This window comes from Trichomycterus rosablanca, chromosome 1 (assembly GCF_030014385.1).
Source record: "Trichomycterus rosablanca isolate fTriRos1 chromosome 1, fTriRos1.hap1, whole genome shotgun sequence".
Classification (NCBI taxonomy): Eukaryota; Metazoa; Chordata; class Actinopteri; order Siluriformes; family Trichomycteridae; genus Trichomycterus; species Trichomycterus rosablanca.
In genome coordinates, this window is record NC_085988.1 from 54,236,635 (window position 1) to 54,262,995 (window position 26,361).

Below are 26,361 nucleotides of genomic sequence, written 5' to 3' on the forward strand. Positions count from 1 at the left end.
AACAAAATCTTAGTTTACACAACACTGTCAACGATAGATAATTAGTCACTATATATAATGATAATATAATTAATTATAAAATAGTAATATAATAATCATATACTTATTAACTGTATAATTATAATGATATAATTATAATTAGTCAAAAAGGAAGGGTAACTGATATTAATCAAGTAGGTCTATTATATTTTTACTTGTTTTATTACAAAAGAGTCTGTGTCCTGTGTTTGCATATCTTCTACTCCATCTGTCCCCCAACAAGAAAAGTTTGGACACCCCTGTCCTAACCTAACTTTAAAATAAGATTGTTTAGAGAGAAGGGATTGTTTCGGCTCTATTACTACTGCCTTGGCTGCCATACTAGTCATTCATTTAGATAACTGAATTTTTCTGGTGATACTGGTTATTTTATTCTGAGAAATATGAACAGAACTTTTTTTGTTGCGTACTGCTTTCAAGCTGGTTAGCTACATTCCGCAGCAGGTCTGCCAGGGCGTTCTCCCACTCGAAGCCATTGCATAGTTAATAGAAGGTTAGCATAGCTAACATTGGCCATGTCAAGTCAAGTCAAGTCAACTTTATTTATATAGCGCTTTTTACAATAGACATTGTCTCAAAGCAACTTTACAAAATCCAGGACCAGCAGATACAAAACCCAAGCAAGCCGAGGGCGACTGTGGCAAGGAAAAACTCCCTGAAAATTACAGGAAGAAACCTTGAGAGGAACCAGACTCAGCAGGGCCCATCCTTCTTGGGTGGTCTGGAGGATACTTTAAATAAATAGGATTTACACAAATCATACAAACACAGAATTAAATTAACTAAAAGTTATAACTGGCAATAAATAAAGAAATAAATAATAATAGAGTTATTATTCGGTCTAGTCTTTAATAAAGTCTGTAGTTAGTTCTTGTCATTCTTGGTGCAGTTACTCCCGACCTGTCACATCTGGCAGAAGCAGCATCATTGGCACTGCAGTCTCGACTTTAATCCTTAACCTCGGCGGGTAAACAGGTTTCCATCAGAATGCCCTTGGGGTGAAACAATAGAGAATGTAGTTAATAATGTAAATGCTAGTTAAGTAAAACAGTTTTACAGAGAGTTTTAGACTCCGGCAGCCCTAATTATTACAGCATAACTAAAAGGGAGAGCAAGCAGGTAACAAGGTCATGAAGGCTTTCACAGGACATCAGCGCCCACCTCCCCTACCCAAACCTGAGTGATCAGGCAAGAGAGGCAGAACGACAGCAACCCAACATCCCTGATCACCACAAGTTTCTATGACCAAGAACCCCCAAGCTCTGCGCCTTTGTCTATACTAATCAAAAGCCTGAGAAAATAAATATGTTTTCAGTCTAGACTTAAACATTGAGACTGTGTCCGAATCCCGAACAGAGGCAGGAAGATTATTCCAAAGTTGTGGAGCTTTGTAAGAAAATGCTCTTCCACCAGCTGTGGTCTTTTTAATTCTAGGAACTATAAGTAACCCTGCATCTTGTGAACGAAGTGGACGCGCTGGGTTGTAGTGATTACAACATTTGTAGTGACAAAGCCGTTCTTCTGTGACTACCAGCAGAAGCGCCGGTGAATCCAACATAAACATCATCTCCAACTCATCTTGTAAAGCTAAGTACATTTCTCTGTTATTATGGCCCCAGCAGGAGCATTATATCCATGTTCCGAGTGTAATATGTTCAGTTATTCCTTCTCCGTGTTTAGTGATAACTTTACATGTGATAAGTGTAGATTATTTGTTAGTCTGACGGAGAAGATCTCAGTGTTAGAAGGGCGCATTCGGGCGTTAGAACAGACTACTACTAGTGAGTGCTTAGATACAGCTGTAGCAGTCCCGAATGCCAGCAGTTCAGGTGTAGAACCCCAGACTCCGGCATTAGAGCCCTCACAGCGGGGCGACTGGGTGACGTCTCGGCGACATAGTCGAAGGGCAAAGCACCGACCATCTCAGTTGCACGTGTCCAACAGGTTTTCCCCACTCAGTGAGCCACCCGCTGAGCAGCCTGTTAATGTAAGTGCTCTGGTTATAGGAGATTCTCAGCTCCGACACGTGCGTATTGCAACCCCCATAGAGACACCAGCAACCATAGTCACTTGTATTCCGGGGGCCAGGGCGCCTGACATCAGAGCAAACCTGAAAGTGCTGGCTAATGCTAATCGTAGATTTTCGAAGATTGTTATCCACGTCGGCACTAATGATGTTCGTTTACGGCAGTCTGAGGTTACTAAGAGTAATGTTAAAGAGGTGTGTGAGTTAGCTAGGTCGATGTCTGAGGCAGTAGTGTGCTCTGGCCCCTTACCGATTCGACCCAGTGGCGAAACCTACAGCAGGTTGTTGTCGCTGAACCGCTGGATGTCTAAATGGTGCTCAGAAAACTGCATTGATTTTGTAGATAATTGGTCCACCTTTGAGGGAAGGCCTGGTCTTTTGAAGCGGGATGGTGTCCACCCCACGTGGGAGGGTGCTGCTCGCATTTCTTGCAGCATAGGTGACAGGCTTTACCACCGCGTTAGTGTAGCGGCAGATAGTGTTAAATGACTATCCAGAGCCAAGACCAGGCAGCAGACTAACAGGCCTAACCAACTGTCTGCGAGTCGCCATCGGACGTCACCCGGAATCCTTAGGTCACAAACCATTGAGACTGTGTCTGTTTACCGTGGCAGGTGTAAGCCAAAACAAAATCAAAAAGTATGTCATAATAACTTAATTAAAATTAATCTAAATTAGCATCATGAAAACCATAGTAAAGCTAAACTAAAGTTAGGACTTCTAAACATCAGGTCACTTGCATGCAAAACAGTAATTGTAAATGAAATAATTACAGATAATAGTCTTAGTGCACTTTGTTTAACTGAGACCTGGGCTAGACCTGATGAGAATCTAGGTTTAAATGAAGCATCTCCTCCGGGTTACAGTTATGAACATAAGCCACGTCTTAGTGGTCGTGGTGGAGGAATAGCCACAATTTATGACAAGGACATAGGTCTCACTGTAAAATCAACTCCCATAACAAACTCGTTTGAGGTTCTTATCTCTGACATAACTAATAAATGTTCATCTGATAAAACTAGTATGTTTAAGCTGGTTACTGTTTATCGACCCCCTGGTCCTTACTCAGAATTTCTTAACGAATTTGCCGATTTTCTTTCTAAATTAGTTTTATCAACTAAGAAAGCTTTAATTGTTGGTGACTTTAATATCCATTATGAGGATAAATGTAATCCACTCAAAACTGCGTTTGACTCTATTTTAGAATCTTTAGGCATCACCCAAAATGTAACAGGACCCACTCACCGCTGTAAACATACCTTAGATTTAATACTTACTTATGGTATAAACATAGACAACCTGGTAATCGTACCACAGAATGACTTAATCTCTGATCACTCTACTAATTTATGAAGTGTCCCTGTCCAATAAGGTACAGCAACCAAATCGTTTTAAATATAAGCGCACTATTACATCTGCAACTGCAGCAGTGTTCATAAACTGCCTACCAAAATTACCAAATATACCAGCATCAGAACCTAAAGAACTAGATCAGGCAACTCAAAACCTAGAGACTGTATTGCGCACAACCTTAGATAACGTAGCCCCACTCAAAACTAAACTGATTAGGGAGAAAAAAATTGCTCCTTGGTACAATGACCACACATGCGCACTTAAACAAGCAGCACGGAAATTAGAACGCAAGTGGCGTCACACTACACTGGAAGTGTATAAGATTGCTTGGAAAGATGCTCTAACTGAGTATAAACATGCACTTATAAAAGCTAAATCTTTATATTATTCGTCCCTAATAGAGAAAAATAAAAACAATCCCAGATTCCTTTTTGAGACAGTGTCCAAATTAACTAAAAACGTTAATGAAACTGAATCTAATATACCGCCTGACTGTACCAGCGATGATTTTTTAAAATTCTTTAATGACAAGATAGAAAAAATACGACTTCAGAGTCAGAGTGTGTCACTTGCCAATGTTAAGTATGGACTCACTCCGAGCAGCATTGGTGATAACAGTGATGATAACAGTAACGAGTTAATCCAACTAAATTCCTTTAATCCAATCTCCCAAAATGAACTAACTGTGTTGATTAAATCATCGAAGTCATCATCGTGTATACTCGATCCTGTTCCAACTCGTCTACTTAAAGATTTACTCCCAGCTATTGTAGAGCCCCTGCTTACATTAATCAATGCATCCCTTAGCCTTGGATATGTACCTAAATTGTTTAAAAGTGCTGTTATTAAACCCCTGATTAAAAAACCTAATCTTGATCCACATGTACTAGCTAATTATAGGCCAATTTCAAACCTTCCTTTTGTCTCAAAGATATTAGAAAAAGTCGTTTCCAAACAGCTATGTTCTTATTTGAATGAAATTTGTATTCATGAAAAATTTCAATCAGGATTTAGACCCAACCATAGTACCGAAACCGCATTAATTAGAGTAGTTAACGAGTTGTTAATGTCTTCTGATAATGGATGTGTCTCTTTTCTTGTTCTATTAGATCTTAGCGCAGCGTTTGATACGGTCGATCATAACATTTTACTGGAGAGGCTAGAAAATACAGTAGGTGTTAAAGGACTCTCACTCTCTTGGTTTAAATCATATCTGACTGACCGCTCTCAATTCGTTTATGTAAATAATAAATGCTCGGAAACTACAAAAGTAAAGTATGGTGTTCCACAGCGGTCGGTACTGGGACCGCTATTATTTACACTCTATATGCTTCCACTAGGTGAAATTATTCATAAACATGGCATAAACTTTCACTGCTATGCAGATGACACACAGCTGTATATATCAGCCAAACCAAATGATACTGACACAATCAGTAAGATAGAAGATTGTGTAAACGATATAAAAAACTGGATGTCGTGTAATTTTCTTTTACTTAATTCAGATAAAACTGAGGTTTTACTTGTTGGCTCTAAAGCTGCAAGAGACAAGTTGTCTAACCTGGTGCTAAACTTAAACACGTTCTCTGTTACTCCCAGCCCAGATGTAAAAAACGTAGGTGTCACAATAGATTCAGATCTCTCATTTGATACACACGTTAATAATATTACTAGAGTTGCTTTCTATCATTTGCGTAACATTTCTAAAATAAGAAATATACTATCTGTTAATGACGCTGAAAAACTGATCCATGCGTTTATAACTTCTCGGTTAGATTATTGTAATGCTCTTCTAACTGGATGCTCTGGTAGATCCTTAAACAAACTCCAATTAGTTCAAAATGCAGCAGCTCGAGTGCTAACTAGAACTAAAAAATTTGACCATATTACTCCTGTTCTATCATCTCTACACTGGCTGCCAGTTAAATTTCGCATTGATTACAAAATACTTTTACTAACTTATAAAGCGCTACATGGTCTGGCTCCACAGTATCTGAGTGAACTTATTAATCACTACAGCCCAGCGCGTCCACTTCGTTCACAAGATGCAGGGTTACTTATAGTTCCTAAAATTAAAAAGATCACGGCTGGTGGAAGAGCGTTTTCTTACAAAGCTCCACAACTCTGGAATAATCTTCCTGCCTCTATTCGGGATTCGGACACAGTCTCAATGTTTAAGTCTAGACTGAAAACATATTTATTTTCTCAGGCTTTTGATTAGTATAGACAAAGGCGCAGAGCTTGGGGGTTCTTGGTCATAGAAACTTGTGGTGATCAGGGATGTTGGGTTGCTGTCGTTCTGCCTCTCTTGTCCGATCACTCAGGTTTGATGACGGTGGGGAGATGGGCGCTGATGTCCTGTGAAAGCCTTCATGACCTTGTTACCTGCTTGCTCTCCCTTTTAGTTATGCTGTAATAATTAGGGCTGCCGGAGTCTAAAACTCTCTGTAAAACTGTTTGTCAACTAGCATTGTACATTATTAACTACATTCTCTGTTGTTTTACCCTGAGGGCATTCTGATGGAAACCTGTTTACCCGCCGAGGTTAAGGATTAAAGTCGAGACTGCCGGGACAACGATGCTGCTCCTGTCAGATGTGACGGGTCTGGAGTAATTGCAACGACAAGAAATCACTACAGACTTTATTGAAGACTAGAGCGGATAACAACTCTATTATTATTTAATTGTATATTTATCTATTTATTACCAGTTATGACTTTTAGATCATTTAATTCTGTGTTTGTATGATTTGTGTAAATCGTGTATTTATTTAAAGTATCCTCCAGGCCACCCAAGAAGGATGGGCCCTGCTGAGTCTGGTTCCTCTCAAGGTTTCTTCCTGTAATTTTCAGGGAGTTTTTCCTTGCCACAGTCGCCCTCGGCTTGCTCAACAGGGGTTTTTGTATCTGTTGATCCTGGATTTTGTAAAGTTGCTTTGAGACAATGTATATTGTAAAAAGCGCTATATAAATAAAGTTGACTTGACTTGACTTGACTAGTGATTAATAAGTTCACTCAGATAATGTGGAGCCAGACCATGTAGCGCTTTATAGGTTAGTAAAAGTATTTCGTAATCAATGCGGAATTCAACTGGCAGCCAGTGAAGAGATGATAGAACAGGACTAATATGATCAAATTTTTTAGTTCTAGTTAGCACTCGAGCTGCTGCATTTTGAACTAACTGGAGTTTGTGTATGGATCTACCAGAACATCCAGTTAGAAGAGCATTACAATAATCTAACCGAGAAGTTATAAATGCATGGATCAGTTTTTCGGCATCATTAACAGATAGTATATTTCTTATTTTAGAAATATTACGCAAATGATAGAAAGCAACTTTAGTAATATTATTAACGTGTGTATCAAATGAGAGATCTAAATCTATTGTGACACCTAAGTTTTTCACGTCAGAGCTAGGAGTAACAGAGAAAGTGTTTAGGTTTAGCACCAGGTAAGATAACTTGTCTCTTGAAGCTTTAGAGCCAACAAGTAAAACCTCTGTTTTATCTGAATTTAGTAAAAGAAAATTACCTGACATCCAGTTTTTGATGTCGTTTACACAATCTTTTATCTTACTGATTGTGTCAGTATCATTTGGTTTGGCTGATATATACAGCTGTGTGTCATCTGCATAGCAGTGAAAATTTATGCCATGTTTATGAATAATTTCTCCTAGTGGAAGCATATAGAGTGTAAATAATAGCGGTCCCAGTACCGACCCCTGTGGAACACCACACTTTACTTTTGTTGTTTCTGAGCATTTATTATTTACATAAACAAATTGCGAGCGGTCAGTCAGATATGATTTAAACCAAAAGAGTGCGAGTCCTTTAACACCTACTGTATTTTCTAGCCTCTCCAGTAAAATGCTGCACTAAGATCTAATAGAACAAGAAAAGAGACACATCCAATATCAGAGGACATTAACAACTCGTTAACTACTCTAATTAATGCGGTTTTGGTACTATGGTTGGGTCTAAATCCAGATTGAAATTTTTCCTGAATACAATTTTCATTCAAATAAGAGCATAACTGTTTGGAAACGACTTTTTCTAATATCTTAGAGACAAAAGGAAGATTTGAAATTGGCCTATAATTAGCTAGAACATGTGGATCAAGATTAGGTTTTTTAATCAGGGGTTTAATAACGGCACTTTTAAACAATTTAGGTACATACCCAAGGCTAAGGGATGCATTGATTAATGTAAGCAGGGGCTCTACAATAGCTGGGAGTAAATCTTTAAGTAAACGAGTTGGAACAGGATCGAGTATACACGATGATGACTTTGATGATTTAATCAATGCAGTTAGTTCATTTTGGGAGATTGGATTAAAGGAATTTAGTTGGATTAACTCGTTACTATTATCATCACTATTCTCACCAATGCTGCTCAGAGTGAGTTTATACTTAACATTGGCAAGTGACACACTCTGACTCTGAAGTCGTATTTTATCTTATCTTATCGTTAAATAATTTTAAAAAATCATCGCTGGTACAGTCAGGTGGTATATTAGATTCAGTTTCATTGACGTTTTTAGTTAATTTGGACACGGGGCATGTTTATACTCAGTTAGAGCATCTTTCCAAGCAATCTTATACACTTCCAGTGTAGTGTGACACCACTTGCGTTCTAATTTCCGTGCTGCTTGTTTAAGTGCGCATGTGTGGTCATTGTACCATGGAGCAAGTTTTTTCTCCCTAATCTGTTTAGTTTTGAGTGGGGCTACATTATCTAAGGTTGTGCGCAGTACGGTTTCTAGGTTTTGAGTTGCCTGATCTAGTTCTTTAGGTTCTGATGCTGATATATTTGGTAATTCTGGTAGGCAGTTTATGAACGCTGCTGCAGTTGCAGATGTAATAGTGCGCTTACATTTAAAACGATGTGGTTGCTGTATATTATTGGACAGGGACACTTCATATATTAGTAGGGAGTGATCAGAAATTAAGTCATTCTGTGGTACGATTACCAGGTTGTCTATGTTCATACCATAAGTAAGTATTAAATCTAAGGTATGTTTACAGCGGTGAGTGGGTCCTGTTACATTTTGGGTAATACCTAAAGATTCTAAAATAGAATCAAACACAATTTTGAGTGGATTACACTTATCCTCATAATGAATATTAAAGTCACCAACAATTAAAGCTTTTTTAGTTGATAAAACTAATTTAGAAAGAAAATCGGCAAATTCGTTAAGAAATTCTGAGTAAGGACCAGGGGGTCGATAAACAGTAACCAGCTTAAACATACTAGTTTTATCAGATGAACATTTATTGGTTATGTCAGAGATAAGAACCTCAAACGAGTTTGTTGTGGGAGATGATTTTACAGTAAGACCTACTGTATGTCTTTGTCATAAATTGTGGCTATTCCTCCACCACGACCGCTAAGACGTGGCTTATGTTCATAACTGTAACCCGGAGGAGATGCTTCGTTTAAACCTAGATACTCATCAGGTTTAGCCCAGGTCTCAGTTAAATAAAGTGCACTAAGACAATTATCTGTAATTATTTCATTTGCAATTACTGTTTTGCATGCAAGTGATCTGATATTTAGATCTGATATTTGCTGCAAGAAATTCAAGCAGCACCCTCCCACGTGGGGTGGACACCATCCCGCTTCTAATGACCAGGGCTTTCCTCAAAAGTGGACCAGTTATCTACAAAATCAATGCCGTTTTCTGAGCACCATTTAGACATCCAGCGGTTCAGCGACAACAACCTGCTGTAGGTTTCGCCACTGGGTCGAATCGGTAAGGGGCCAGAGCACACTACTGCCCCAGACATCGACCTAGCTAACTCACACACCTCTTTAACATTATTCTTAGTAACCTCAGACTGCCGTAAACGAACATCATTAGTGCCGACGTGGATAACAATCTTTGAAAATCTACGATTAGCATTAGCCAGCACTTTCAGGTTTGCTCTGATGTCAGGCGCCCTGGCCCCCGGAATACAAGTGACTATGGTTGCTGGTGTCTCTATGGGGGTTTCAATACGCACGTGTCGGAGCTGAGAATCTCCTATAACCAGAGCACTTACATTAACAGGCTTCTCAGCGGGTGGGTCACTGAGTGGGGAAAACCTGGTGTACACGTGCAACTGAGATGGTTGGTGCTTTGCCCTACAACTATGTCGCCGAGACATCACCCAGTCACCCCGCTGTGAGGGCTCTAATGCCGGAGTCTGGGGTTCTATACCTGAACTATTGGCATTCGGGACAGCTACAGCTAAATCTAAGCCAACACTAGTAGTAGTCTGTTCTAATGCCCGAATGCGCCCTTCTAACACTGAAATCTTCTCCGTCAGACTAACAACTAATCTACACTTACCACATATAAAGTTATCACTAAACACGGAGAAGGAATAACTGAACATGTTGCACACGGAACAGGGATATAAAGCTCCTGCTGGGGCCATTATAACAAAGAAATGTACCTAGCTTTAGAAGATGAGTTGAAGTTGGAGTTGAAGTTAGTTGAAGTTGAAGTTGGAGTTGAAGTTAAGTTGGAGTTGAAGTTATGTTATGTATAGTTGTTAGGAATTGGTTGCTTTCGTCTGGTGAACTAAACTGACCGATCCTGCTTTAAAGTAAGAGTAGGACCGCCCACCCATTTAAATATAGTATAATAAACATATATATTTTTAATAAAGCTCATATATCACTCATTTACATACCATTTAGCCTGCTTTCACCCTGTTCTTTAATGGTCAGGACCACCACAGGAGTAGGTATTATTTAGGTGGTGAACCATTCTTAGCACTGCAGTGACAATGACATGGTGGTGGTGTGTTAGTGTATGTTGTGCTGGTATGAGTGGATTAGGCACAGCAGTGCTGCTGGAGTTTTTAAACACCGTGTCCACTCTCTACCTAGACACTACTACCTAGTTGGTCCACATTGTAGATGTAAAGTCACAGACAATCGCTCATCTATTGCTGCTGTTTGAGTTGCTCATCTTCTAGACCTTCATCAGTGGTCACAGGACGCTGCCTACAGGGCGCTGTTGGCTGGATATATTTTCGGTTGGTGGACTATTCTCAGTCCAGCACTGACAGTGAGGTGCGCTGCTGTCTCTTATCCACTCATACCAGCACAACACACACTAACACACCACCACCATGTCAGTGTCACTGCAGTGCTGAGAATGATCCACCACCCAAATAATACCTACTCTATAGTGGTCCTGTGGGAGTCCTGACCATTGAAGAACAGCATGAAAGGGGGCTAACAAAGCATGCAGAGAAACAGATGGACTACAGTCAGTAATTGTAGAACTACAAAGTGCTTCTATATGGTAAGTGGAGCTGATAAAATGGACAATGTGTGTAGAAACAAGGAGGTGGTTTTAATGTTATGGCTGATCGGTGTATATTGGAATTATAAACACATGCATATACACTTGGTGCTGTCTCTGTGATAGACCTTTGAGTATGCTTTTTACTCCAACTTCATTTTGTTCTAAATCATCTGACAAGTGTCCACACCAAGCTTGAAGCATATCCATGAGGGTAAATTTGAGGTTTAGAAAAGTAACCACCGTAATGTTTACTGTAATTACAGTGTATCACAAAAGTGAGTACACCCCTCACATTTCTGCAAATATTTCATTATATCTTTTCATGGGACAACACTATAGACATGAAACTTGGATATAACTTAGAGTAGTCAGTGTACAGCTTGTATAGCAGTGTAGATTTACTGTCTTCTGAAAATAACTCAACACACAGCCATTAATGTCTAAATAGCTGGCAACATAAGTGAGTACACCCCACAGTGAACATGTCCAAATTGTGCCCAAATGTGTCGTTGTCCCTCCCTGGTGTCATGTGTCAAGGTCCCAGGTGTAAATGGGGAGCAGGGCTGTTAAATTTGGTGTTTTGGGTACAATTCTCTCATACTGGCCACTGGATATTCAACATGGCACCTCATGGCAAAGAACTCTCTGAGGATGTGAGAAATAGAATTGTTGCTCTCCACAAAGATGGCCTGGGCTATAAGAAGATTGCTAACACCCTGAAACTGAGCTACAGCATGGTGGCCAAGGTCATACAGCGGTTTTCCAGGACAGGTTCCACTCGGAACAGGCTTCGCCAGGGTCGACCAAAGAAGTTGAGTCCACGTGTTCGGCGTCATATCCAGAGGTTGGCTTTAAAAAATAGACACATGAGTGCTGCCAGCATTGCTGCAGAGGTTGAAGACGTGGGAGGTCAGCCTGTCAGTGCTCAGACCATACGCCGCACACTGCATCAACTCGGTCTGCATGGTCGTCATCCCAGAAGGAAGCTGACGCACAAGAAAGCCCGCAAACAGTTTGCTGAAGACAAGCAGTCCAAGAACATGGATTACTGGAATGCCCTGTGGTCTGACGAGACCAAGATAAACTTGTTTGGCTCAGATGGTGTCCAGCATGTGTGGCGGCGCCCTGGTGAGAAGTACCAAGACAACTGTATCTTGCCTACAGTCAAGCATGGTGGTGGTAGCATCATGGTCTTGGGCTGCATGAGTGTTGCTGGCACTGGGGAGCTGCAGTTCATTGAGGGAAACATGAATTCCAACATGTACTGTGACATTCTGAAACAGAGCATGATCCCCTCCCTTCGAAAACTGGGCCTCATGGCAGTTTTCCAACCGGATAACAACCCCAAACACAACCTCCAAGATGACAACTGCCTTGCTGAGGAAGCTGAAGGTAAAGGTGATGGACTAAACCCAATTGAGCACCTGTGGCGCATCCTCAAGTGGAAGGTGGAGGAGTTCAAGGTGTCTAACATCCACCAGCTCCGTGATGTCATCATGGAGGAGTGGAAGAGGATTCCAGTAGCAACCTGTGCAGCTCTGGTGAATTTCATGCCCAGGAGGGTTAAGGCAGTGCTGGATAATAATGGTGGTCACACAAAATATTGACACTTTGGGCACAATTTGGACATGTTCACTGTGGGGTGTACTCACTTATGTTGCCAGCCATTTAGACATTAATGGCTGTGTGTTGAGTTATTTTCAGAAGACAAATCTACACTGCTATACAAGTTGTACACTGACTACTCTAAGTTATATCCAAGTTTTATTTCTATAGTGTTGTCCCATGAAAAGATATAATAAAATATTTGCAGAAATGTGAGGGGTGTACTCACTTTTGTGATACACTGTATCTGTGCATGATGCATTTTGAAAATATGTATTAAAGTATGCAGTGGGTGTGTAAAATGTTAAAAACAACATTTGTACCCTGGATATGTTTCACATTGGGTAAGGTTAAGTTAAATAATTGATCAGTCATGAGCTTTAGGAATTGTGACATGGTAGAAATAACTAAATATACTGATACTCTAAAATGGTACATCATTCATTTTCTTTGCTCAACTGCTTTATCATTCAACTGATAAAAGACGTCAAAATATCGATCTGCAGAAAGGTTTAGAGCTATAAATTCTCAATTGCATCTTACATAACCATGTTTTAAAATTTGTCCTGTTTTAGCTAATTTGTTGAAATGCAAATGTAAATATGTTTTAGGGCTAGGCTGCATGCCTTCAGTAATCATGACACAGTTTCAGGCCAAACTTATGTTTAGGAGCAGTGACAAAACTGCAAACCATGTCAAAAACATTTTCGATATATGGTGACTTTTTTACTTACAAAAATAAAATAAGGTACACAAAAGACAAGAAACAGACAAGGTTGGTAGTGAAACCCTGAAACCAACATTTATTTTTTTCTTCTGTTAAAATACAAAATATTTTGCAATAATATAATAGAGAGTAAACCATTTTTGCAGCAATTCATGCTTGTCCACAGAGCTACAACACTGACCAGGTGGTTAAATATACTATTATATCTCATCAGCAGTTACCAATACAGGTGCAGGGGCTCGCTCCTGTTTAGACAGGTAGCACAATCTGTGAGAAGTGGCATGGTTGTGGTGGTGTTCTTCACAACAGAACATGTGCAAACATGAAGCATCAAGTGGCATGATGAAAGAAAGAGTGATTTGTTAAAAAAGTCAAACACAATGCATTCTACTGGCCATCAGACACCTACTACATAGAAATACAAAATTGAGAGCAGGTTAAATCACCGTTGTACATTAAACTGTGGTAACTTTTGCTGTTTCCATCCACAGATAAATAAAAAAATAAGGACCACAGCACATACAAGCAATTTAACTCCCCCCATTCTTTACCCCTTTTACAATTGTTTTCCATTCCTACATCTGGATATTTACAAATTCATCTGCACATACAAAAACTTGGAGAATTTTCAAACTAAAAAACTGATGCAAGATATTAGATAAAGATGCAAGTCGGGCCATGCAAAAAGGCCTATCAAGCTCACCACTACTGCACACACGCACATACACACACACACACACACACACACACACACACAGGGTTAGAAAATATTTTGGGAAAAATACTAATTACCCTCTTTATTTATTTAGTACATGCATTTTGTTACAATAGCCCCAATTCCAGTTGGAAAAACAGGAAAATCTAAAAAACTGAAATCTACTTCTGAAATGTCCTGTATTTAATTAAAACAAAAGAAAACAAATAATGTTACATACCTGGATGAAAATGGGCATTCGAAAAAGGCCTGGTTCTTTATGATACAAGATGTACTGAGCAAAAAAATGTGTCAGCATATAATCCAACTGAATTTTAGGTATTTTGTCTGTCTCTACAGTGCATAATGCAATGTAAACAATGTGGGTATTTTAATGAAATCTCTGAGAAGCTAAGGCTAAGGCTTTATTACCACTAATAAATGCCCTCGGGTAACACCACCCGCATTTATACATTAGCATAAATATATGAGCTTGTAGGTACTTTGACAAGCCTTGACAAGCTGTAAGTAAACACCATTCATCTCTGCATCCAAAACTTAAGTTAAGATAGTATTATGCAAATTATGTCAATGTCTCTGGCTTGTGCTCAAGTAGATAAACTAAAAATGTGTATTGTGGCCTAACGTGTCCTCCTTTAGATTCAGATTTATTATTTTTAACAATAATGAATTTAGTGTCTGAGCCAAAAAAGGATCTAAATTGTTATTAGTGCAATGTTGAAAAGCCAATGTCCAGTTTTTGCAATGGTATGGAGATATATAATTGCCCAAGGCATTTCATTTACAGAAACACTCCTGCATGTGAAGCAATATTAAAATATTAATTTACACAAAGGATGGGTAAAGTAATAGTCCAACAGTTTAAAATTAACATTACTGGACACACAGTTAAACAATCTAGAAATATCCTGACACTGTTCTTTCAAAATGATAGTTCATTCTGAAGGCTGTCTTTCAAAAAAGTATCAGGACTAAATAGAATTTCTAAATTTATATGTATACTGAATGCTTGTATTACTATTCAACCCTGTCAACCCTGCGCATACACCTACACACACTCTCACACAGACACACACACACGTATGGATTTGGTTTTGTTTGGCTACGTTATACTGAAAATTGTTGTGTTATACCAAATCTTTCAAGAAATAAGCCCATTGTTGTTAAAACCATTCATGAGAAAAGGCGTAAAAGGTCTTTTCCAATACATGCTTTGAAAAAAATATTGGATTTTTAAAGCACACACCATTTTCTGATATGGAAAAAATAAACATGACAGTTTCTCTTTCATATCTGAGCACTGTGTATTTTGTGTCTTGTTGATTGCTTTATTACAATACTCACTAACATGCAACATAAAACACTGGTATGTGCAAAAAGTTATTATTTTTAACCAACTCATTCTGTCATACATTAAGAGGTTCTAAAAATTGTGTCATGGTCCCCAGCAGTTCACCTTAAGAGTAGATTGGCAGTAAATTCAGCTGCTTTTTGTAACAATGTTGCTCAATGTTGGTGACAGATTATAAATGGTATCTCGTGGTATCTAGCAGTTGATTGAACCCGGACTAGGCAACTTCAAGTTGAAAGCTGTGCCCTGCTCAGTCCCAAAGCCATGTTAAGATGATCAGAAGGGATCAGAGAAAACCTAGCACTCTGATTATTTAAATGGATTTTGGAAGTTAAGGAAGGAGTGACCAAAGAATGCTGCTTTCCACCAAGGCACTGAGGATCTGTATGACCTAAACTGCTTACAAATACAAACATACTAAATAATTCCAATTAAAACAGAAGGCAAGATTACCAGATGGTGGATAATGTTGTGAATGAATAAAGTTGCATTACTGAGTGATAAACAGTCATGCTTTTCTAAATGCTAAATGTAAGCAAGAGAAACTTTTAACTACGAATAAATATTTAAATAATATTAATGTGTGGCAGCACAATAGTGTGGGTGCCACACATCAAGATTAGGTCGTGGGAATCTAAGTTTAAACCTTGCCTCCAGACACTGGTATGTTCACCTAGTGTCTGCATCAGTTTTATCTTTGTGATTTTGGTTACTTCTCAGAAGTGCAGAAGTGGAATTGGTTGATATAAATATCTGAGTAAGTAAGAGTGTGGTACCTCGTGATGGATTGGTTCCTTGTCCAGGGTGTCTTGCATATAGTGTTTCTTGGTGGTGCCGGATCCGCTGCAACCCTGATTAGGCTGAAGCAGTTATTGAGGATGGATGATTGGCAAAATAGTGTTGGTGTTTAAAGGCGCTCAAGTGGCACAGCAGTATACTAGCTCACTAACACTGACATCTTGTTTCGAATATCAGCTGTGCTATTGACTGGTCGTGCGTGAGAAAAACAGAAGGGTTGTGTCAGAAAGAACATCCAGTGTAAAAAGACCTGGTATGAGAACCAGAACTGCCTCTCCGATCCAGAATATACATACGGGAGCAGCCAAAAACAAGTGTTGGTGTTTTAAAATCTGGGTTTAAACCTTGCCCCTGTTACTGTCGTGATGAATTTAGAATATTCTTCCCATATCAGCATTGGTTTTCTCCAGATACTAGAGTTTCCCTTCACCTTTAAAAGCATGCCGAAGTTTGGCTTCTATACACATCACCCCTAGGTAAGTGAGTAAACGAGTAACTGTGAGATGTCCTGTGGTGGTTTTGCGTCCTGTGTAGGGTGTATTTCTGCCTTGTACTCAGGGTTTTTTGGTGGCTTCAGACATACTGCAACTCTGATTAAAAAGGAGTGCTGACTGAGGATTAATAAATGAATTATATGAATGAATGAATGAATGAATGAATGAATGGACTTAAAACAGTCAAGAGAGTGAATTGGGTAGTTTCTACTTCACTCTGAAAGTGACATTGCAATCATTTGCTGCAGCTACTGCCTAGCATAAAATACATCCAACAGTTTATACAACTTCACATATTTTCACAACAATGTCCACACAGACATTGATGCCTGTAATATGTATAATAGCACTTGCAACACTTTTGATGGCAGAAATTAAAATGCAGCCGTGATATGAAGGATGTAAGACGAAAACCTCAAACAGATCCAATAATTCTAACATAATATTTCTGGAATTGTGAAAGTGATCCATGCAGTGAATCCATAGCACAAAGCCTACATACTTAAACAGACCCTTTTTAGCAAATATACTTTTATATAGTTTTATGTATAAGATTGCAAAAGATAATACAGAATTATCACATTAAGGTCATCACACTTTCACTCTGACATTCTGCTCATACAATACATTGCTTCTGGGTCTGCTGCTTTCTCCTGTTTCCCTGATTTTTCCTTCCTCCCTTTCTCAAGCACTCCCTTATATGTACTTTTGTTCCTCTCTCTCTCTCTTGCATTATTTCCTTTTCACTTCCGATCTCTCTCTGTTTCTTATGCGAATGAATAGATTAGTTGGTGTGGTAGATGCTGCGTGATGTCAGGAGGATCACAGTGAAGTTACAACTTTCTGTTCTCCAGATGAAGGCGTGACAAGAAGAGACAGGTGTTTGGTGGGTTCTCAGGTCATTGGGCCTTCAGGAAATTACACAAACGAATTCATAGCATTGACAGGAGATGGCGCCTCAGAGCTCTCATTGCCCTCAGCCGTATCCTTCTCTTTCTTGCCACTATACTGGCCAATAAAAGAACCATCCTCATTGAACTGGCCGTCTCCTCCTTCTCCATAGTCCACCAGACTGTCATCACTGTCATCCCTCTTCACAGTACCGTTGGACAGTGTCCTGCTGCCCTTCAGTGGTTTGTGGTCTTCTGTGTCACTATGACAAGAAATTGGCAAGTCAAAATGAAGATCTATTCACAGGTTTGCTAGTTAAAGAGCACATGCATTATCGTGCACATGTAACTTTATTTATATGCTCTTTTTCCTCAATGATAATCATGCATTCAGTAAATAATAATCGTTTGGGGAAGTACAGTCAGCTGTAAAATTCTTGGCACCATTGTTAAATATAGATTTAAAAAAAGCTTTTAAAATGTCTTTTTATGTGTTTAATCTTATGTTTCATTGAACTAAGTCTTCTTCTATAACACTTTATATAATATAAAATAAAAAATAAAAAACAGACTACTACTACTTTGTAACCTGAGTGACTTTAATGCTAATTTTACACTTTGTTGTCTAGTGTTATATTTCTTATAATATAAATAACACAAGCTGCTACATTTTTTTACTTTTACTGCTGCTATGGCACATTTCTTGAACACATTTCATAATCCATAATAATAATAATAACAATCCCTAATAATAATAATAGTAATAATATGGGGCGGCACAGTGGCTCCGTGGGTAGCACTGTCACCTCACAGCAAGAAGGTCCGGGTCCTTTCTGCGCGGAGTTTGCATGTTCTCCCCGTGTCTGCGTGGGTTTCCTCCGGGTGCTCCGGTTTCCTCCCAAGTCCAAAAACATGCCACCAGGCTAATTGGGAACACTGAATTGTCCTATAGATACCTAGCCGCTAGTTGCACAAACCAGTGCATTGTGGTGCCGGTCCCAAGCCCGGATAAAATAGGGAAGGTTGTGTCAGTCAGGGCATCCGGCGTAAAAACTGTGCCAAATCAATGCGGAGCATGATCCGCCGAAAGCCGACCCCACAACAGAACGGGACAAAGGCTGAGGAATAATAAGACTGAATTGCCCTATAAGTGAATTGGTGTGTGTATGTGTGTTTGTGTGTGTGTGTGTGTCTGCCCTACGATGGACTGGCGCCCCATCTAGGGTGTTACTGTGTGCCTTGCGCCCATTGAAAAGCTGGGATAGGCTCCAGCACCCCCTGCGACCCTAATTGGATAAGCAGTTAAAAAAGTGAGTGAGTAATAATATGTAATAATATGTGCACTAGTTTACCCGTCTCACCCTTTTTATTCCCTTATTTGTCCCATTCACACCCACACCAAATACATGCTTGCACTCATAGTCACCTGTCTGAGCAAAAATATTCACACCCCACCAAATACATGCTTGTACACACAATTACCAATCCGAGCAAAAGTATTCACAGCTTTCTCCACATACAGTGTATCACAAAAGTGAGTACACCCCTCACATTTCTGCAAATATTTCATTATATCTTTTCATGGGACAACACTATAGACATGAAACTTGGATATAACTTAGAGTAGTCAGTGTACAGCTTGTATAGCAGTGTAGATTTACTGTCTTCTGAAAATAACTCAACACACAGCCATTAATGTCTAAATAGCTGGCAACATACAGTGGTGTTCAAAAAAATAGCAGTCCAACACCATTAACTTGATAAATCAAAGTTTTTAGTAGAAATGCTATTTCTACATAGCAAAAAATTGACTTGAAAGTGTAGTAGAGTATTGAAAACAAAACAAACCCAACAATTAGGACATGCATGCCGTTCATTCTGAGTAATCGAAGCATTGATTGAAAGGGGGTTGTTCAAAATAATAGCAGTGAGGAGTTCAGTTGGTGAAGTCATTCATTCTGCAGAGGAACGGGTGTCAATTTTGGCCCTTATTTAAGGTAGGAGGGTGGCAAACAGCCCCGGTTCTGGACTGCTTTGCTTGGGGGGGCAGTAAAACCTAATGAGGGGGCATGTTGATAGTCATGTTTTTGAAGCCAGAAATATATTCAAGGCTTGATTTGTGCATGAATGATGACAGCCAAGCTATTGATACTGGCTTAAAGTGATGTATGAGGTAAAGAAATAAAAATGCATGTTTTCGAACTTAAACTTAAAACCCAATGATTAAAAAATACATGTTGATTATGTAAATGGAGAAAAAAGATTATCTAATTGTATTTCATTTTAATACGCCCCCTTAATTAAATTGCCATTACTAATAGAACAACTCTATTTCTTGAAAGGCTTTAATACAAATTTAAGTCAAAGCTGACAAATGTACCTACACACAGACTGAGAATATTCAAACGTGGAAATAGGAATGAGTGAGAATATTTATATTATTGGGAAATTAAAATATAAAGAAAACAAAAGAATACTAATTCTGTAAAAAAAAAGTGTTTACCAGTATACCTGCCTCTCGCTCACACTAACAGAACATATACTGCCGAACTGAACTGTTTGGGGCAGTCTGCCGATTTTTATATGACTCAAAGAGCCAATCAGGAATAAGCAAGGAAATATCTTCACACTGTAAAACAAAATGCATTTTTGTGATTGGTTCAGAGATAATTTTAAAAATAGCCGTTGTTTGCATTGTGCTTGGGGGGGCAAAGACACAATTTGGGGGGGCAATGCCCCCCTCAGCCCCCCCCCCCCCCCCCCCTAGCGCCGGCCCTGGTGGCAAATGTTGCACACGTTGGTCATAGCACATTTCCTTCTGAAATACTGGGTAAAATGGGTTGTTCCAGACATTGTTCTGATGAACAGCATACTTTGATTAAAAAGTTGATTTTAGAGGGAAAAAACATACAGAGAAGTGCAGCAAATGATAGGCTGCTCAGCTAAAATGATCTCAAATGCCTTAAAGTGACAACCAAAACCTGAAAGATGCAGAAGGAAGCGTGGAACTACTGTTTGAATGGATCAAAGAATAGCCAGAATGGCAAAGGTTCAGCCAGTGATCACCTCCAGAAAGATCAAGGAGCATCTGAAGTTCCCAGTGAGTACAGAAGATGATTAAGTGAAGCCAATTTACCAGCAAGAACTCCTGCAAAGTCCCGTTGTTAAGAAAAAGACACGTCCTGAATGGGTTCAAATTTCCCAATGAACACATTGACTGGTCCAAAGAGAAATGGCTAAACATTTTGTGGACTGGTGAAAGCAAAATTGTTGTTTTTGGGTCAAGTGGCCATAGACAGTATGTCAGAGGACCCTCGAGCACTGAATTCAAGCCAAAGTTCACTGAGAAGACAGTAAAGCATGGTGGTACAAAATGATGATATGGGGATGTTTCTCATACCATGGTGTTACGCCTAGTTATCACATACGAGGGATCATGGATCAGTTTAAATATATCAGAATACTTGAGGAGATCATGTTGCCCTATGTTGAAGAAGAAATGTCCTTAAAATGGGTGTTTCAACATGACAATGACCCAAAACATCTTGGTTACAGACAAACAAGGTTGAGGTAATAGAGTGACCAGCCCAATCCCCTGACTTCAATCCCATAGAGAACTTGTGTTCTGACATCTGAAACGCGTTTTTTTGAGGCAGAAGAATGTAGTGTAATCATCCTGGACTGGAATACCTGTTCAGAGGTGCCAGAAGTTGGTCGACTCCATACAACACAGATCTCGGAAACAATTGCTATGCCACTAAATATTAGTTCAGTAATTTAAAGTAAAGTGAAACCTCAAACATTTTCAGTTTATAGATACATTTTTTGAGTTTTTAAAGAAAAATGCTGGCACTGCTACTTTTTTGAACAGCCTAATATTCATTTTTCTTAACTTTCTGTAAAGGATGAACACAAACTGGCTAAATGTTGTTAATGTTTTGATTTAGAATTGAAAGTGTAGTATTTTCAGTGCATTTGCATTTATGGAAATAAAAGTTATTATAATGATTTTGTGCTTTATTCACTTTTTTAAAATCACTGCTATTTTTTTGAACACTACTGTAAGTGAGTACACCCCACAGTGAACATGTCCAAATTGTGCCCAAATGTGTCGTTGTCCCTCCCTGGTGTCATGTGTCAAGGTCCCAGGTGTAAATGGGGAGCAGGGCTGTTAAATTTGGTGTTTTGGGTACAATTCTCTCATACTGGCCACTGGATATTCAACATGGCACCTCATGGCAAAGAACTCTCTGAGGATGTGAGAAATAGAATTGTTGCTCTCCACAAAGATGGCCTGGGCTATAAGAAGATTGCTAACACCCTGAAACTGAGCTACAGCATGGTGGCCAAGGTCATACAGCGGTTTTCCAGGACAGGTTCCACTCGGAACAGGCTTCGCCAGGGTCGACCAAAGAAGTTGAGTCCACGTGTTCGGCGTCATATCCAGAGGTTGGGTTTAAAAAATAGACACATGAGTGCTGCCAGCATTGCTGCAGAGGTTGAAGACGTGGGAGGTCAGCCTGTCAGTGCTCAGACCATACGCCGCACACTGCATCAACTCGGTCTGCATGGTCGTCATCCCAGAAGGAAGCTGACGCACAAGAAAGCCCGCAAACAGTTTGCTGAAGACAAGCAGTCCAAGAACATGGATTACTGGAATGCCCTGTGGTCTGACGAGACCAAGATAAACTTGTTTGGCTCAGATGGTGTCCAGCATGTGTGGCGGCGCCCTGGTGAGAAGTACCAAGACAACTGTATCTTGCCTACAGTCAAGCATGGTGGTGGTAGCATCATGGTCTTGGGCTGCATGAGTGTTGCTGGCACTGGGGAGCTGCAGTTCATTGAGGGAAACATGAATTCCAACATGTACTGTGACATTCTGAAACAGAGCATGATCCCCTCCCTTCGAAAACTCATGGCAGTTTTCCAACAGGATAACGACCCCAAACACAACCTCCAAGATGACAACTGCCTTGCTGAGGAAGCTGAAGGTAAAGGTGATGGACTAAACCCAATTGAGCACCTGTGGCGCATCCTCAAGTGGAAGGTGGAGGAGTTCAAGGTGTCTAACATCCACCAGCTCCGTGATGTCATCATGGAGGAGTGGAAGAGGATTCCAGTAGCAACCTGTGCAGCTCTGGTGAATTCCATGCCCAGGAGGGTTAAGGCCGTGCTGGATAATAATGGTTGTCACACAAAATATTGACACTTTGGGCACAATTTGGACATGTTCACTTTGGGGTGTACTCACTTATGTTGCCAGCCATTTAGACATTAATGGCTGTGTGTTGAGTTATTTTCAGAAGACAGTAAATCTACACTGCTATACAAGTTGTACACTGACTACTCTAAGTTATATCCAAGTTTTATTTCTATAGTGTTGTCCCATGAAAAGATATAATAAAATATTTGCAGAAATGTGAGGGGTGTACTCACTTTTGTTATACACTGTATACACACTCAGACACACCTTAGCAACCACCTGTAACAGCTCAGCACCCCTTGATAACCACCTAGCTATACCTAAGCAACTGCTTCACTGCATCTTAGCAATCAAACAGTTACCAGGGTTACTAGGAACACCTTAGAAGCCATCCACTATATCCCACAGCCAACCTAGCAACATCTTAGGAACAACCTAGCAACACTTTAGCAACCACTCTGTATATCCTGGCACCTGCCTAGCAACACCTTAACAACCACCTTGCAACAGCTTAGCAACCTCTGTTCACCTTGGCAACTAAATAGCAAACACTTAGCAACCACCCAGCAATTGACCCATGGCCATAGCAACCACCTAACAACACCTTAACAACCACTTGGCATCATTTTAGTAACTGCCTAGCAACTCTTTAACAACAACTTGTTAACATAACAACCATCTAGGGATACCTTAGCAACCACCAGAAAACTTTAAGAACCATCAAATACACCTTGGCAACGACCTAGCAACACATTAGTATTTGCCAAGCATGCTTGCGTCTTTGCACAATTACCTGTCTGAGCAAAACTATTTATACTCCACCAAATACATGTCTGCATACACACAATCACATGTTTCACGAAAATTGTTCAACCCCACACATACTCTACCACTACTGAGCCACAATCACATTTTCTTCAGGAAAAAGCACCTCTCTAGTTTTTCTTATTATTCAGCCTGTTTTTTGTCTGACTTTCTGTTGCTGCAATTTGTAAGATATCAACACTGTTCCTACTCGTCCCGTCCTGTTGATGAAAGCATGGCTTGTATACAGCTTTTCAGTACATGCACTTGTTCACCCACCATGATGTAAATCACATTTACTTGTCTGAACAAAAGCATTTGCACCCCTGTCTAAACAAACATACTTGAATTACTACCAAATATGTTAGCACACACACAAAAAACATTTGTTTGAGTGAAAGTATTCACACCCACAACAACTACATGCTTGCACACACACACACACACACACACACAATCACCTGTCTGAGCAAAAGTGTTCGCACCCATATAAAATAAAATATGATTGCACACAACACAACCACCTGTCTAAACAAAAATATTCTCATCCACACCAAAAACTTGCTTGCACACACACACACACACATTCACCTGTCTGAGCAAAAGTATTCACACCTCTCCTCTACACACATAGTCTACAACAACATACAACCCCAAATCAGAAAAGGTTGGGACAGTTTGGGAAATGCAAATGAAAAAACTCCAGTGTTTCTTACAGTTACTTTGACTTTTATTTTATTGTAGACTGTATGAACCCACAATATATCATGTTCTGTCTGGTCAACTTCATTTGTTTTAATATATATATCCATTCCTGCATTTTAGGTCTGCAATAAATAAATAAAAAGGTTGAACAGTAAAGCATTTACAAAGCATTTACCACTTTGTAATGTTAATATTCCTTATGTTTACAATTGTCCACACATTTTCTATTGGGGACAGGTCAGGACTGCTGGCAGGCCAGTCCAGTATCCCTACCCCCTTTTTCCACAGCCATGCTTTTGTAATATGTGCAGAATGTGGTTTTGCATTGTCATGTTGAAAAATGTATGGACATTCCTGAAAAAGATTTTGTCTTGAAGACAGTACATGTTGCTCTAAAATTTCAATGTACCTTTCTGCATTAATGCTGCCATCACAGAAGAGTAAATTACCTTTGGCAATGGCACTGACACAGCCCCATACCATGACAGAGCCTGGCTTTTGGGCCTGGCTTTTTGCTGATACGTCTGGATAGTCCTTTCTGTCTTTGGTCTAGAGCACACATAGTCTATTTTTTTTTTTAAAAGATCTGGAATTCTGATTTGTGTGACCACAGTACACTTTCTCACTGTGCAATGGTCTATCCCAGATACCTCAAAGGAAAGAGAACTTCTTTTTGCCAGTAAAATTTTAAGTGGCATTTGTGAATGCCGAAGTATTGCCAAGGGAATCCCTTGCACATACGATTCAGCTATTGATGAATGATGGCTCTTAGTAATTGGAGATCATAGGTGTTCAGCATAAGCTTGTGCCCTTGCCTTTTATGCACTGAAATTCATCCAGATTCCTTGAATCGTTTTATGATATTATGCACTGAAGAGGGAGAAGGACGTAAATACCTTCCAATCTTTATTTGGGGAAAACTGTTTTTAAACATTTCAAAGCCCTTCGTGGATACTGACCAGTACCAAATAATTATTACAATCACCCATCAACATATTGTATTATTTTATTTTATTTTAATGAAATGAAGTTGACCAGTTAAAATATATAACATTTTGGTTTCATACTGTCTGTAATGAAATGAAAGTCAAGTAAATGTAAGAAACACTGCATTTTTTCATTTGCATTTCTTATACTGTTTCTGATTTGGGGTTGTACATTTTTTAAAAAGTGCAAATTTAACCACAATAACATTTTCATTCATTTAAATTATTGCTAGAAATAATTACAATGTTATTTTAACAAGGGTGCCAAATAACTCTAAGCTGACAATATAAAAAATGCAATAAAAATAAATGAGTAAAAGCAGTGTTCAACAATTCATTCAAAAGTCAAACATGGGTTAGGTTCAGAACCATGTTCATAACAACTAAACTAATAGATTAAGAAATACTGAGCAAGGAGCATTGTTAGATTAATAGCTATTTTAATTTTAAGTCAACAGGACATGCACACTTGCAATTTCCATCTTACCTCTCCATGGACCTACATGTTACATAAATACAAACAACATATAAGGTCTAAGGAGGCAGAAGAAATTCTGCCTGATTCAGGTTGTATGCAAATAAAACAAAACAATTTTTTACAAATCTTTTGACCACTGCACTGCAGCAAAGGTTAACCCCTTAACACAATCAGATTTTAAATGTTGTTCCTTAACAAATCCTCTTACCTGTATTCTCCAAATGTGCCATCATCATCTTTCATAGGCTGGATCTCTGGATCCTGATGAGCTTCCTCCTTTTCTTTTACTGAGGGCAAAAAATAATATGAAACTACTACATTTATATGAACCTACACAGCATGAATTGTACACAGCATGGCTGCCATCCTTTCTGAAGGGATGCCCTACCCCGGTACATATGGGACTGCCATATGTGGTGAGGTTTCTAAAAGGAATTACGTCTATAAAGGGAATTAAAAATAATAGACATCGACCACACACTTTATCATCAGAAACATTATGATTTAACAGCATTATATTTGGTTTGCTTATCCATTCAGTACAATTAATTGGCCAGTTATGAGCTATGAAATACACCCACAGTATAGACATGTTTAGGTGATTATAGCTGCAAAGTTGGTGGGAGCCTCCATATTAAAACACATGGTTTTGGAATGGGAAACCTTAAGGTCAGTAACCCACTAATAATAATACCAGCACACTTACCAGGGTATTTGCCTCCTTTGTTTCTCTTGATGAAACAGATGATGAGAAGGACTAGGATCAGCAGAGCAATGGCACACATCAAACCAATAAACCAACCTTGTGTGGCTATATCCACCTGTGTGCTGGTCTTAGCTACAAACACACACAAACACAGAATAAAGGATGCAAACATAAACATAACC

General features: G+C 39.3%; 2 protein-coding genes across 2 annotated transcripts in view; both read right to left on the reverse strand.

Annotated features, from left to right (window-relative positions):
• Positions 1-1,297: 1,297 nt before the first annotated feature.
• LOC134322830 (uncharacterized) lies at positions 1,298-7,106 on the reverse strand (the record flags this gene model as incomplete). Its single annotated transcript, XM_063004189.1, has 3 exons — positions 1,298-1,515; positions 4,720-4,727; positions 6,415-7,106. Coding segments are annotated over 3 exons (897 nt in total), but the record flags the coding sequence as incomplete, so codon positions are not given.
• A 9,819-nt stretch (positions 7,107-16,925) lies between these two features.
• nrcama (neuronal cell adhesion molecule a) overlaps positions 16,926-26,361 on the reverse strand; it is an 83,413-nt gene continuing 73,977 nt past the window's right edge. The window contains exons 28-30 of the mRNA XM_062994644.1: positions 26,180-26,311; positions 25,682-25,760; positions 16,926-17,560 (exon numbers count right to left, since the gene is read on the reverse strand). Of these exons, the coding sequence (XP_062850714.1) occupies positions 17,326-17,560; positions 25,682-25,760; positions 26,180-26,311 (446 nt within the window). The 3' untranslated portion in view covers positions 16,926-17,325. The remainder of the gene's footprint in view (positions 17,561-25,681; positions 25,761-26,179; positions 26,312-26,361) is intronic.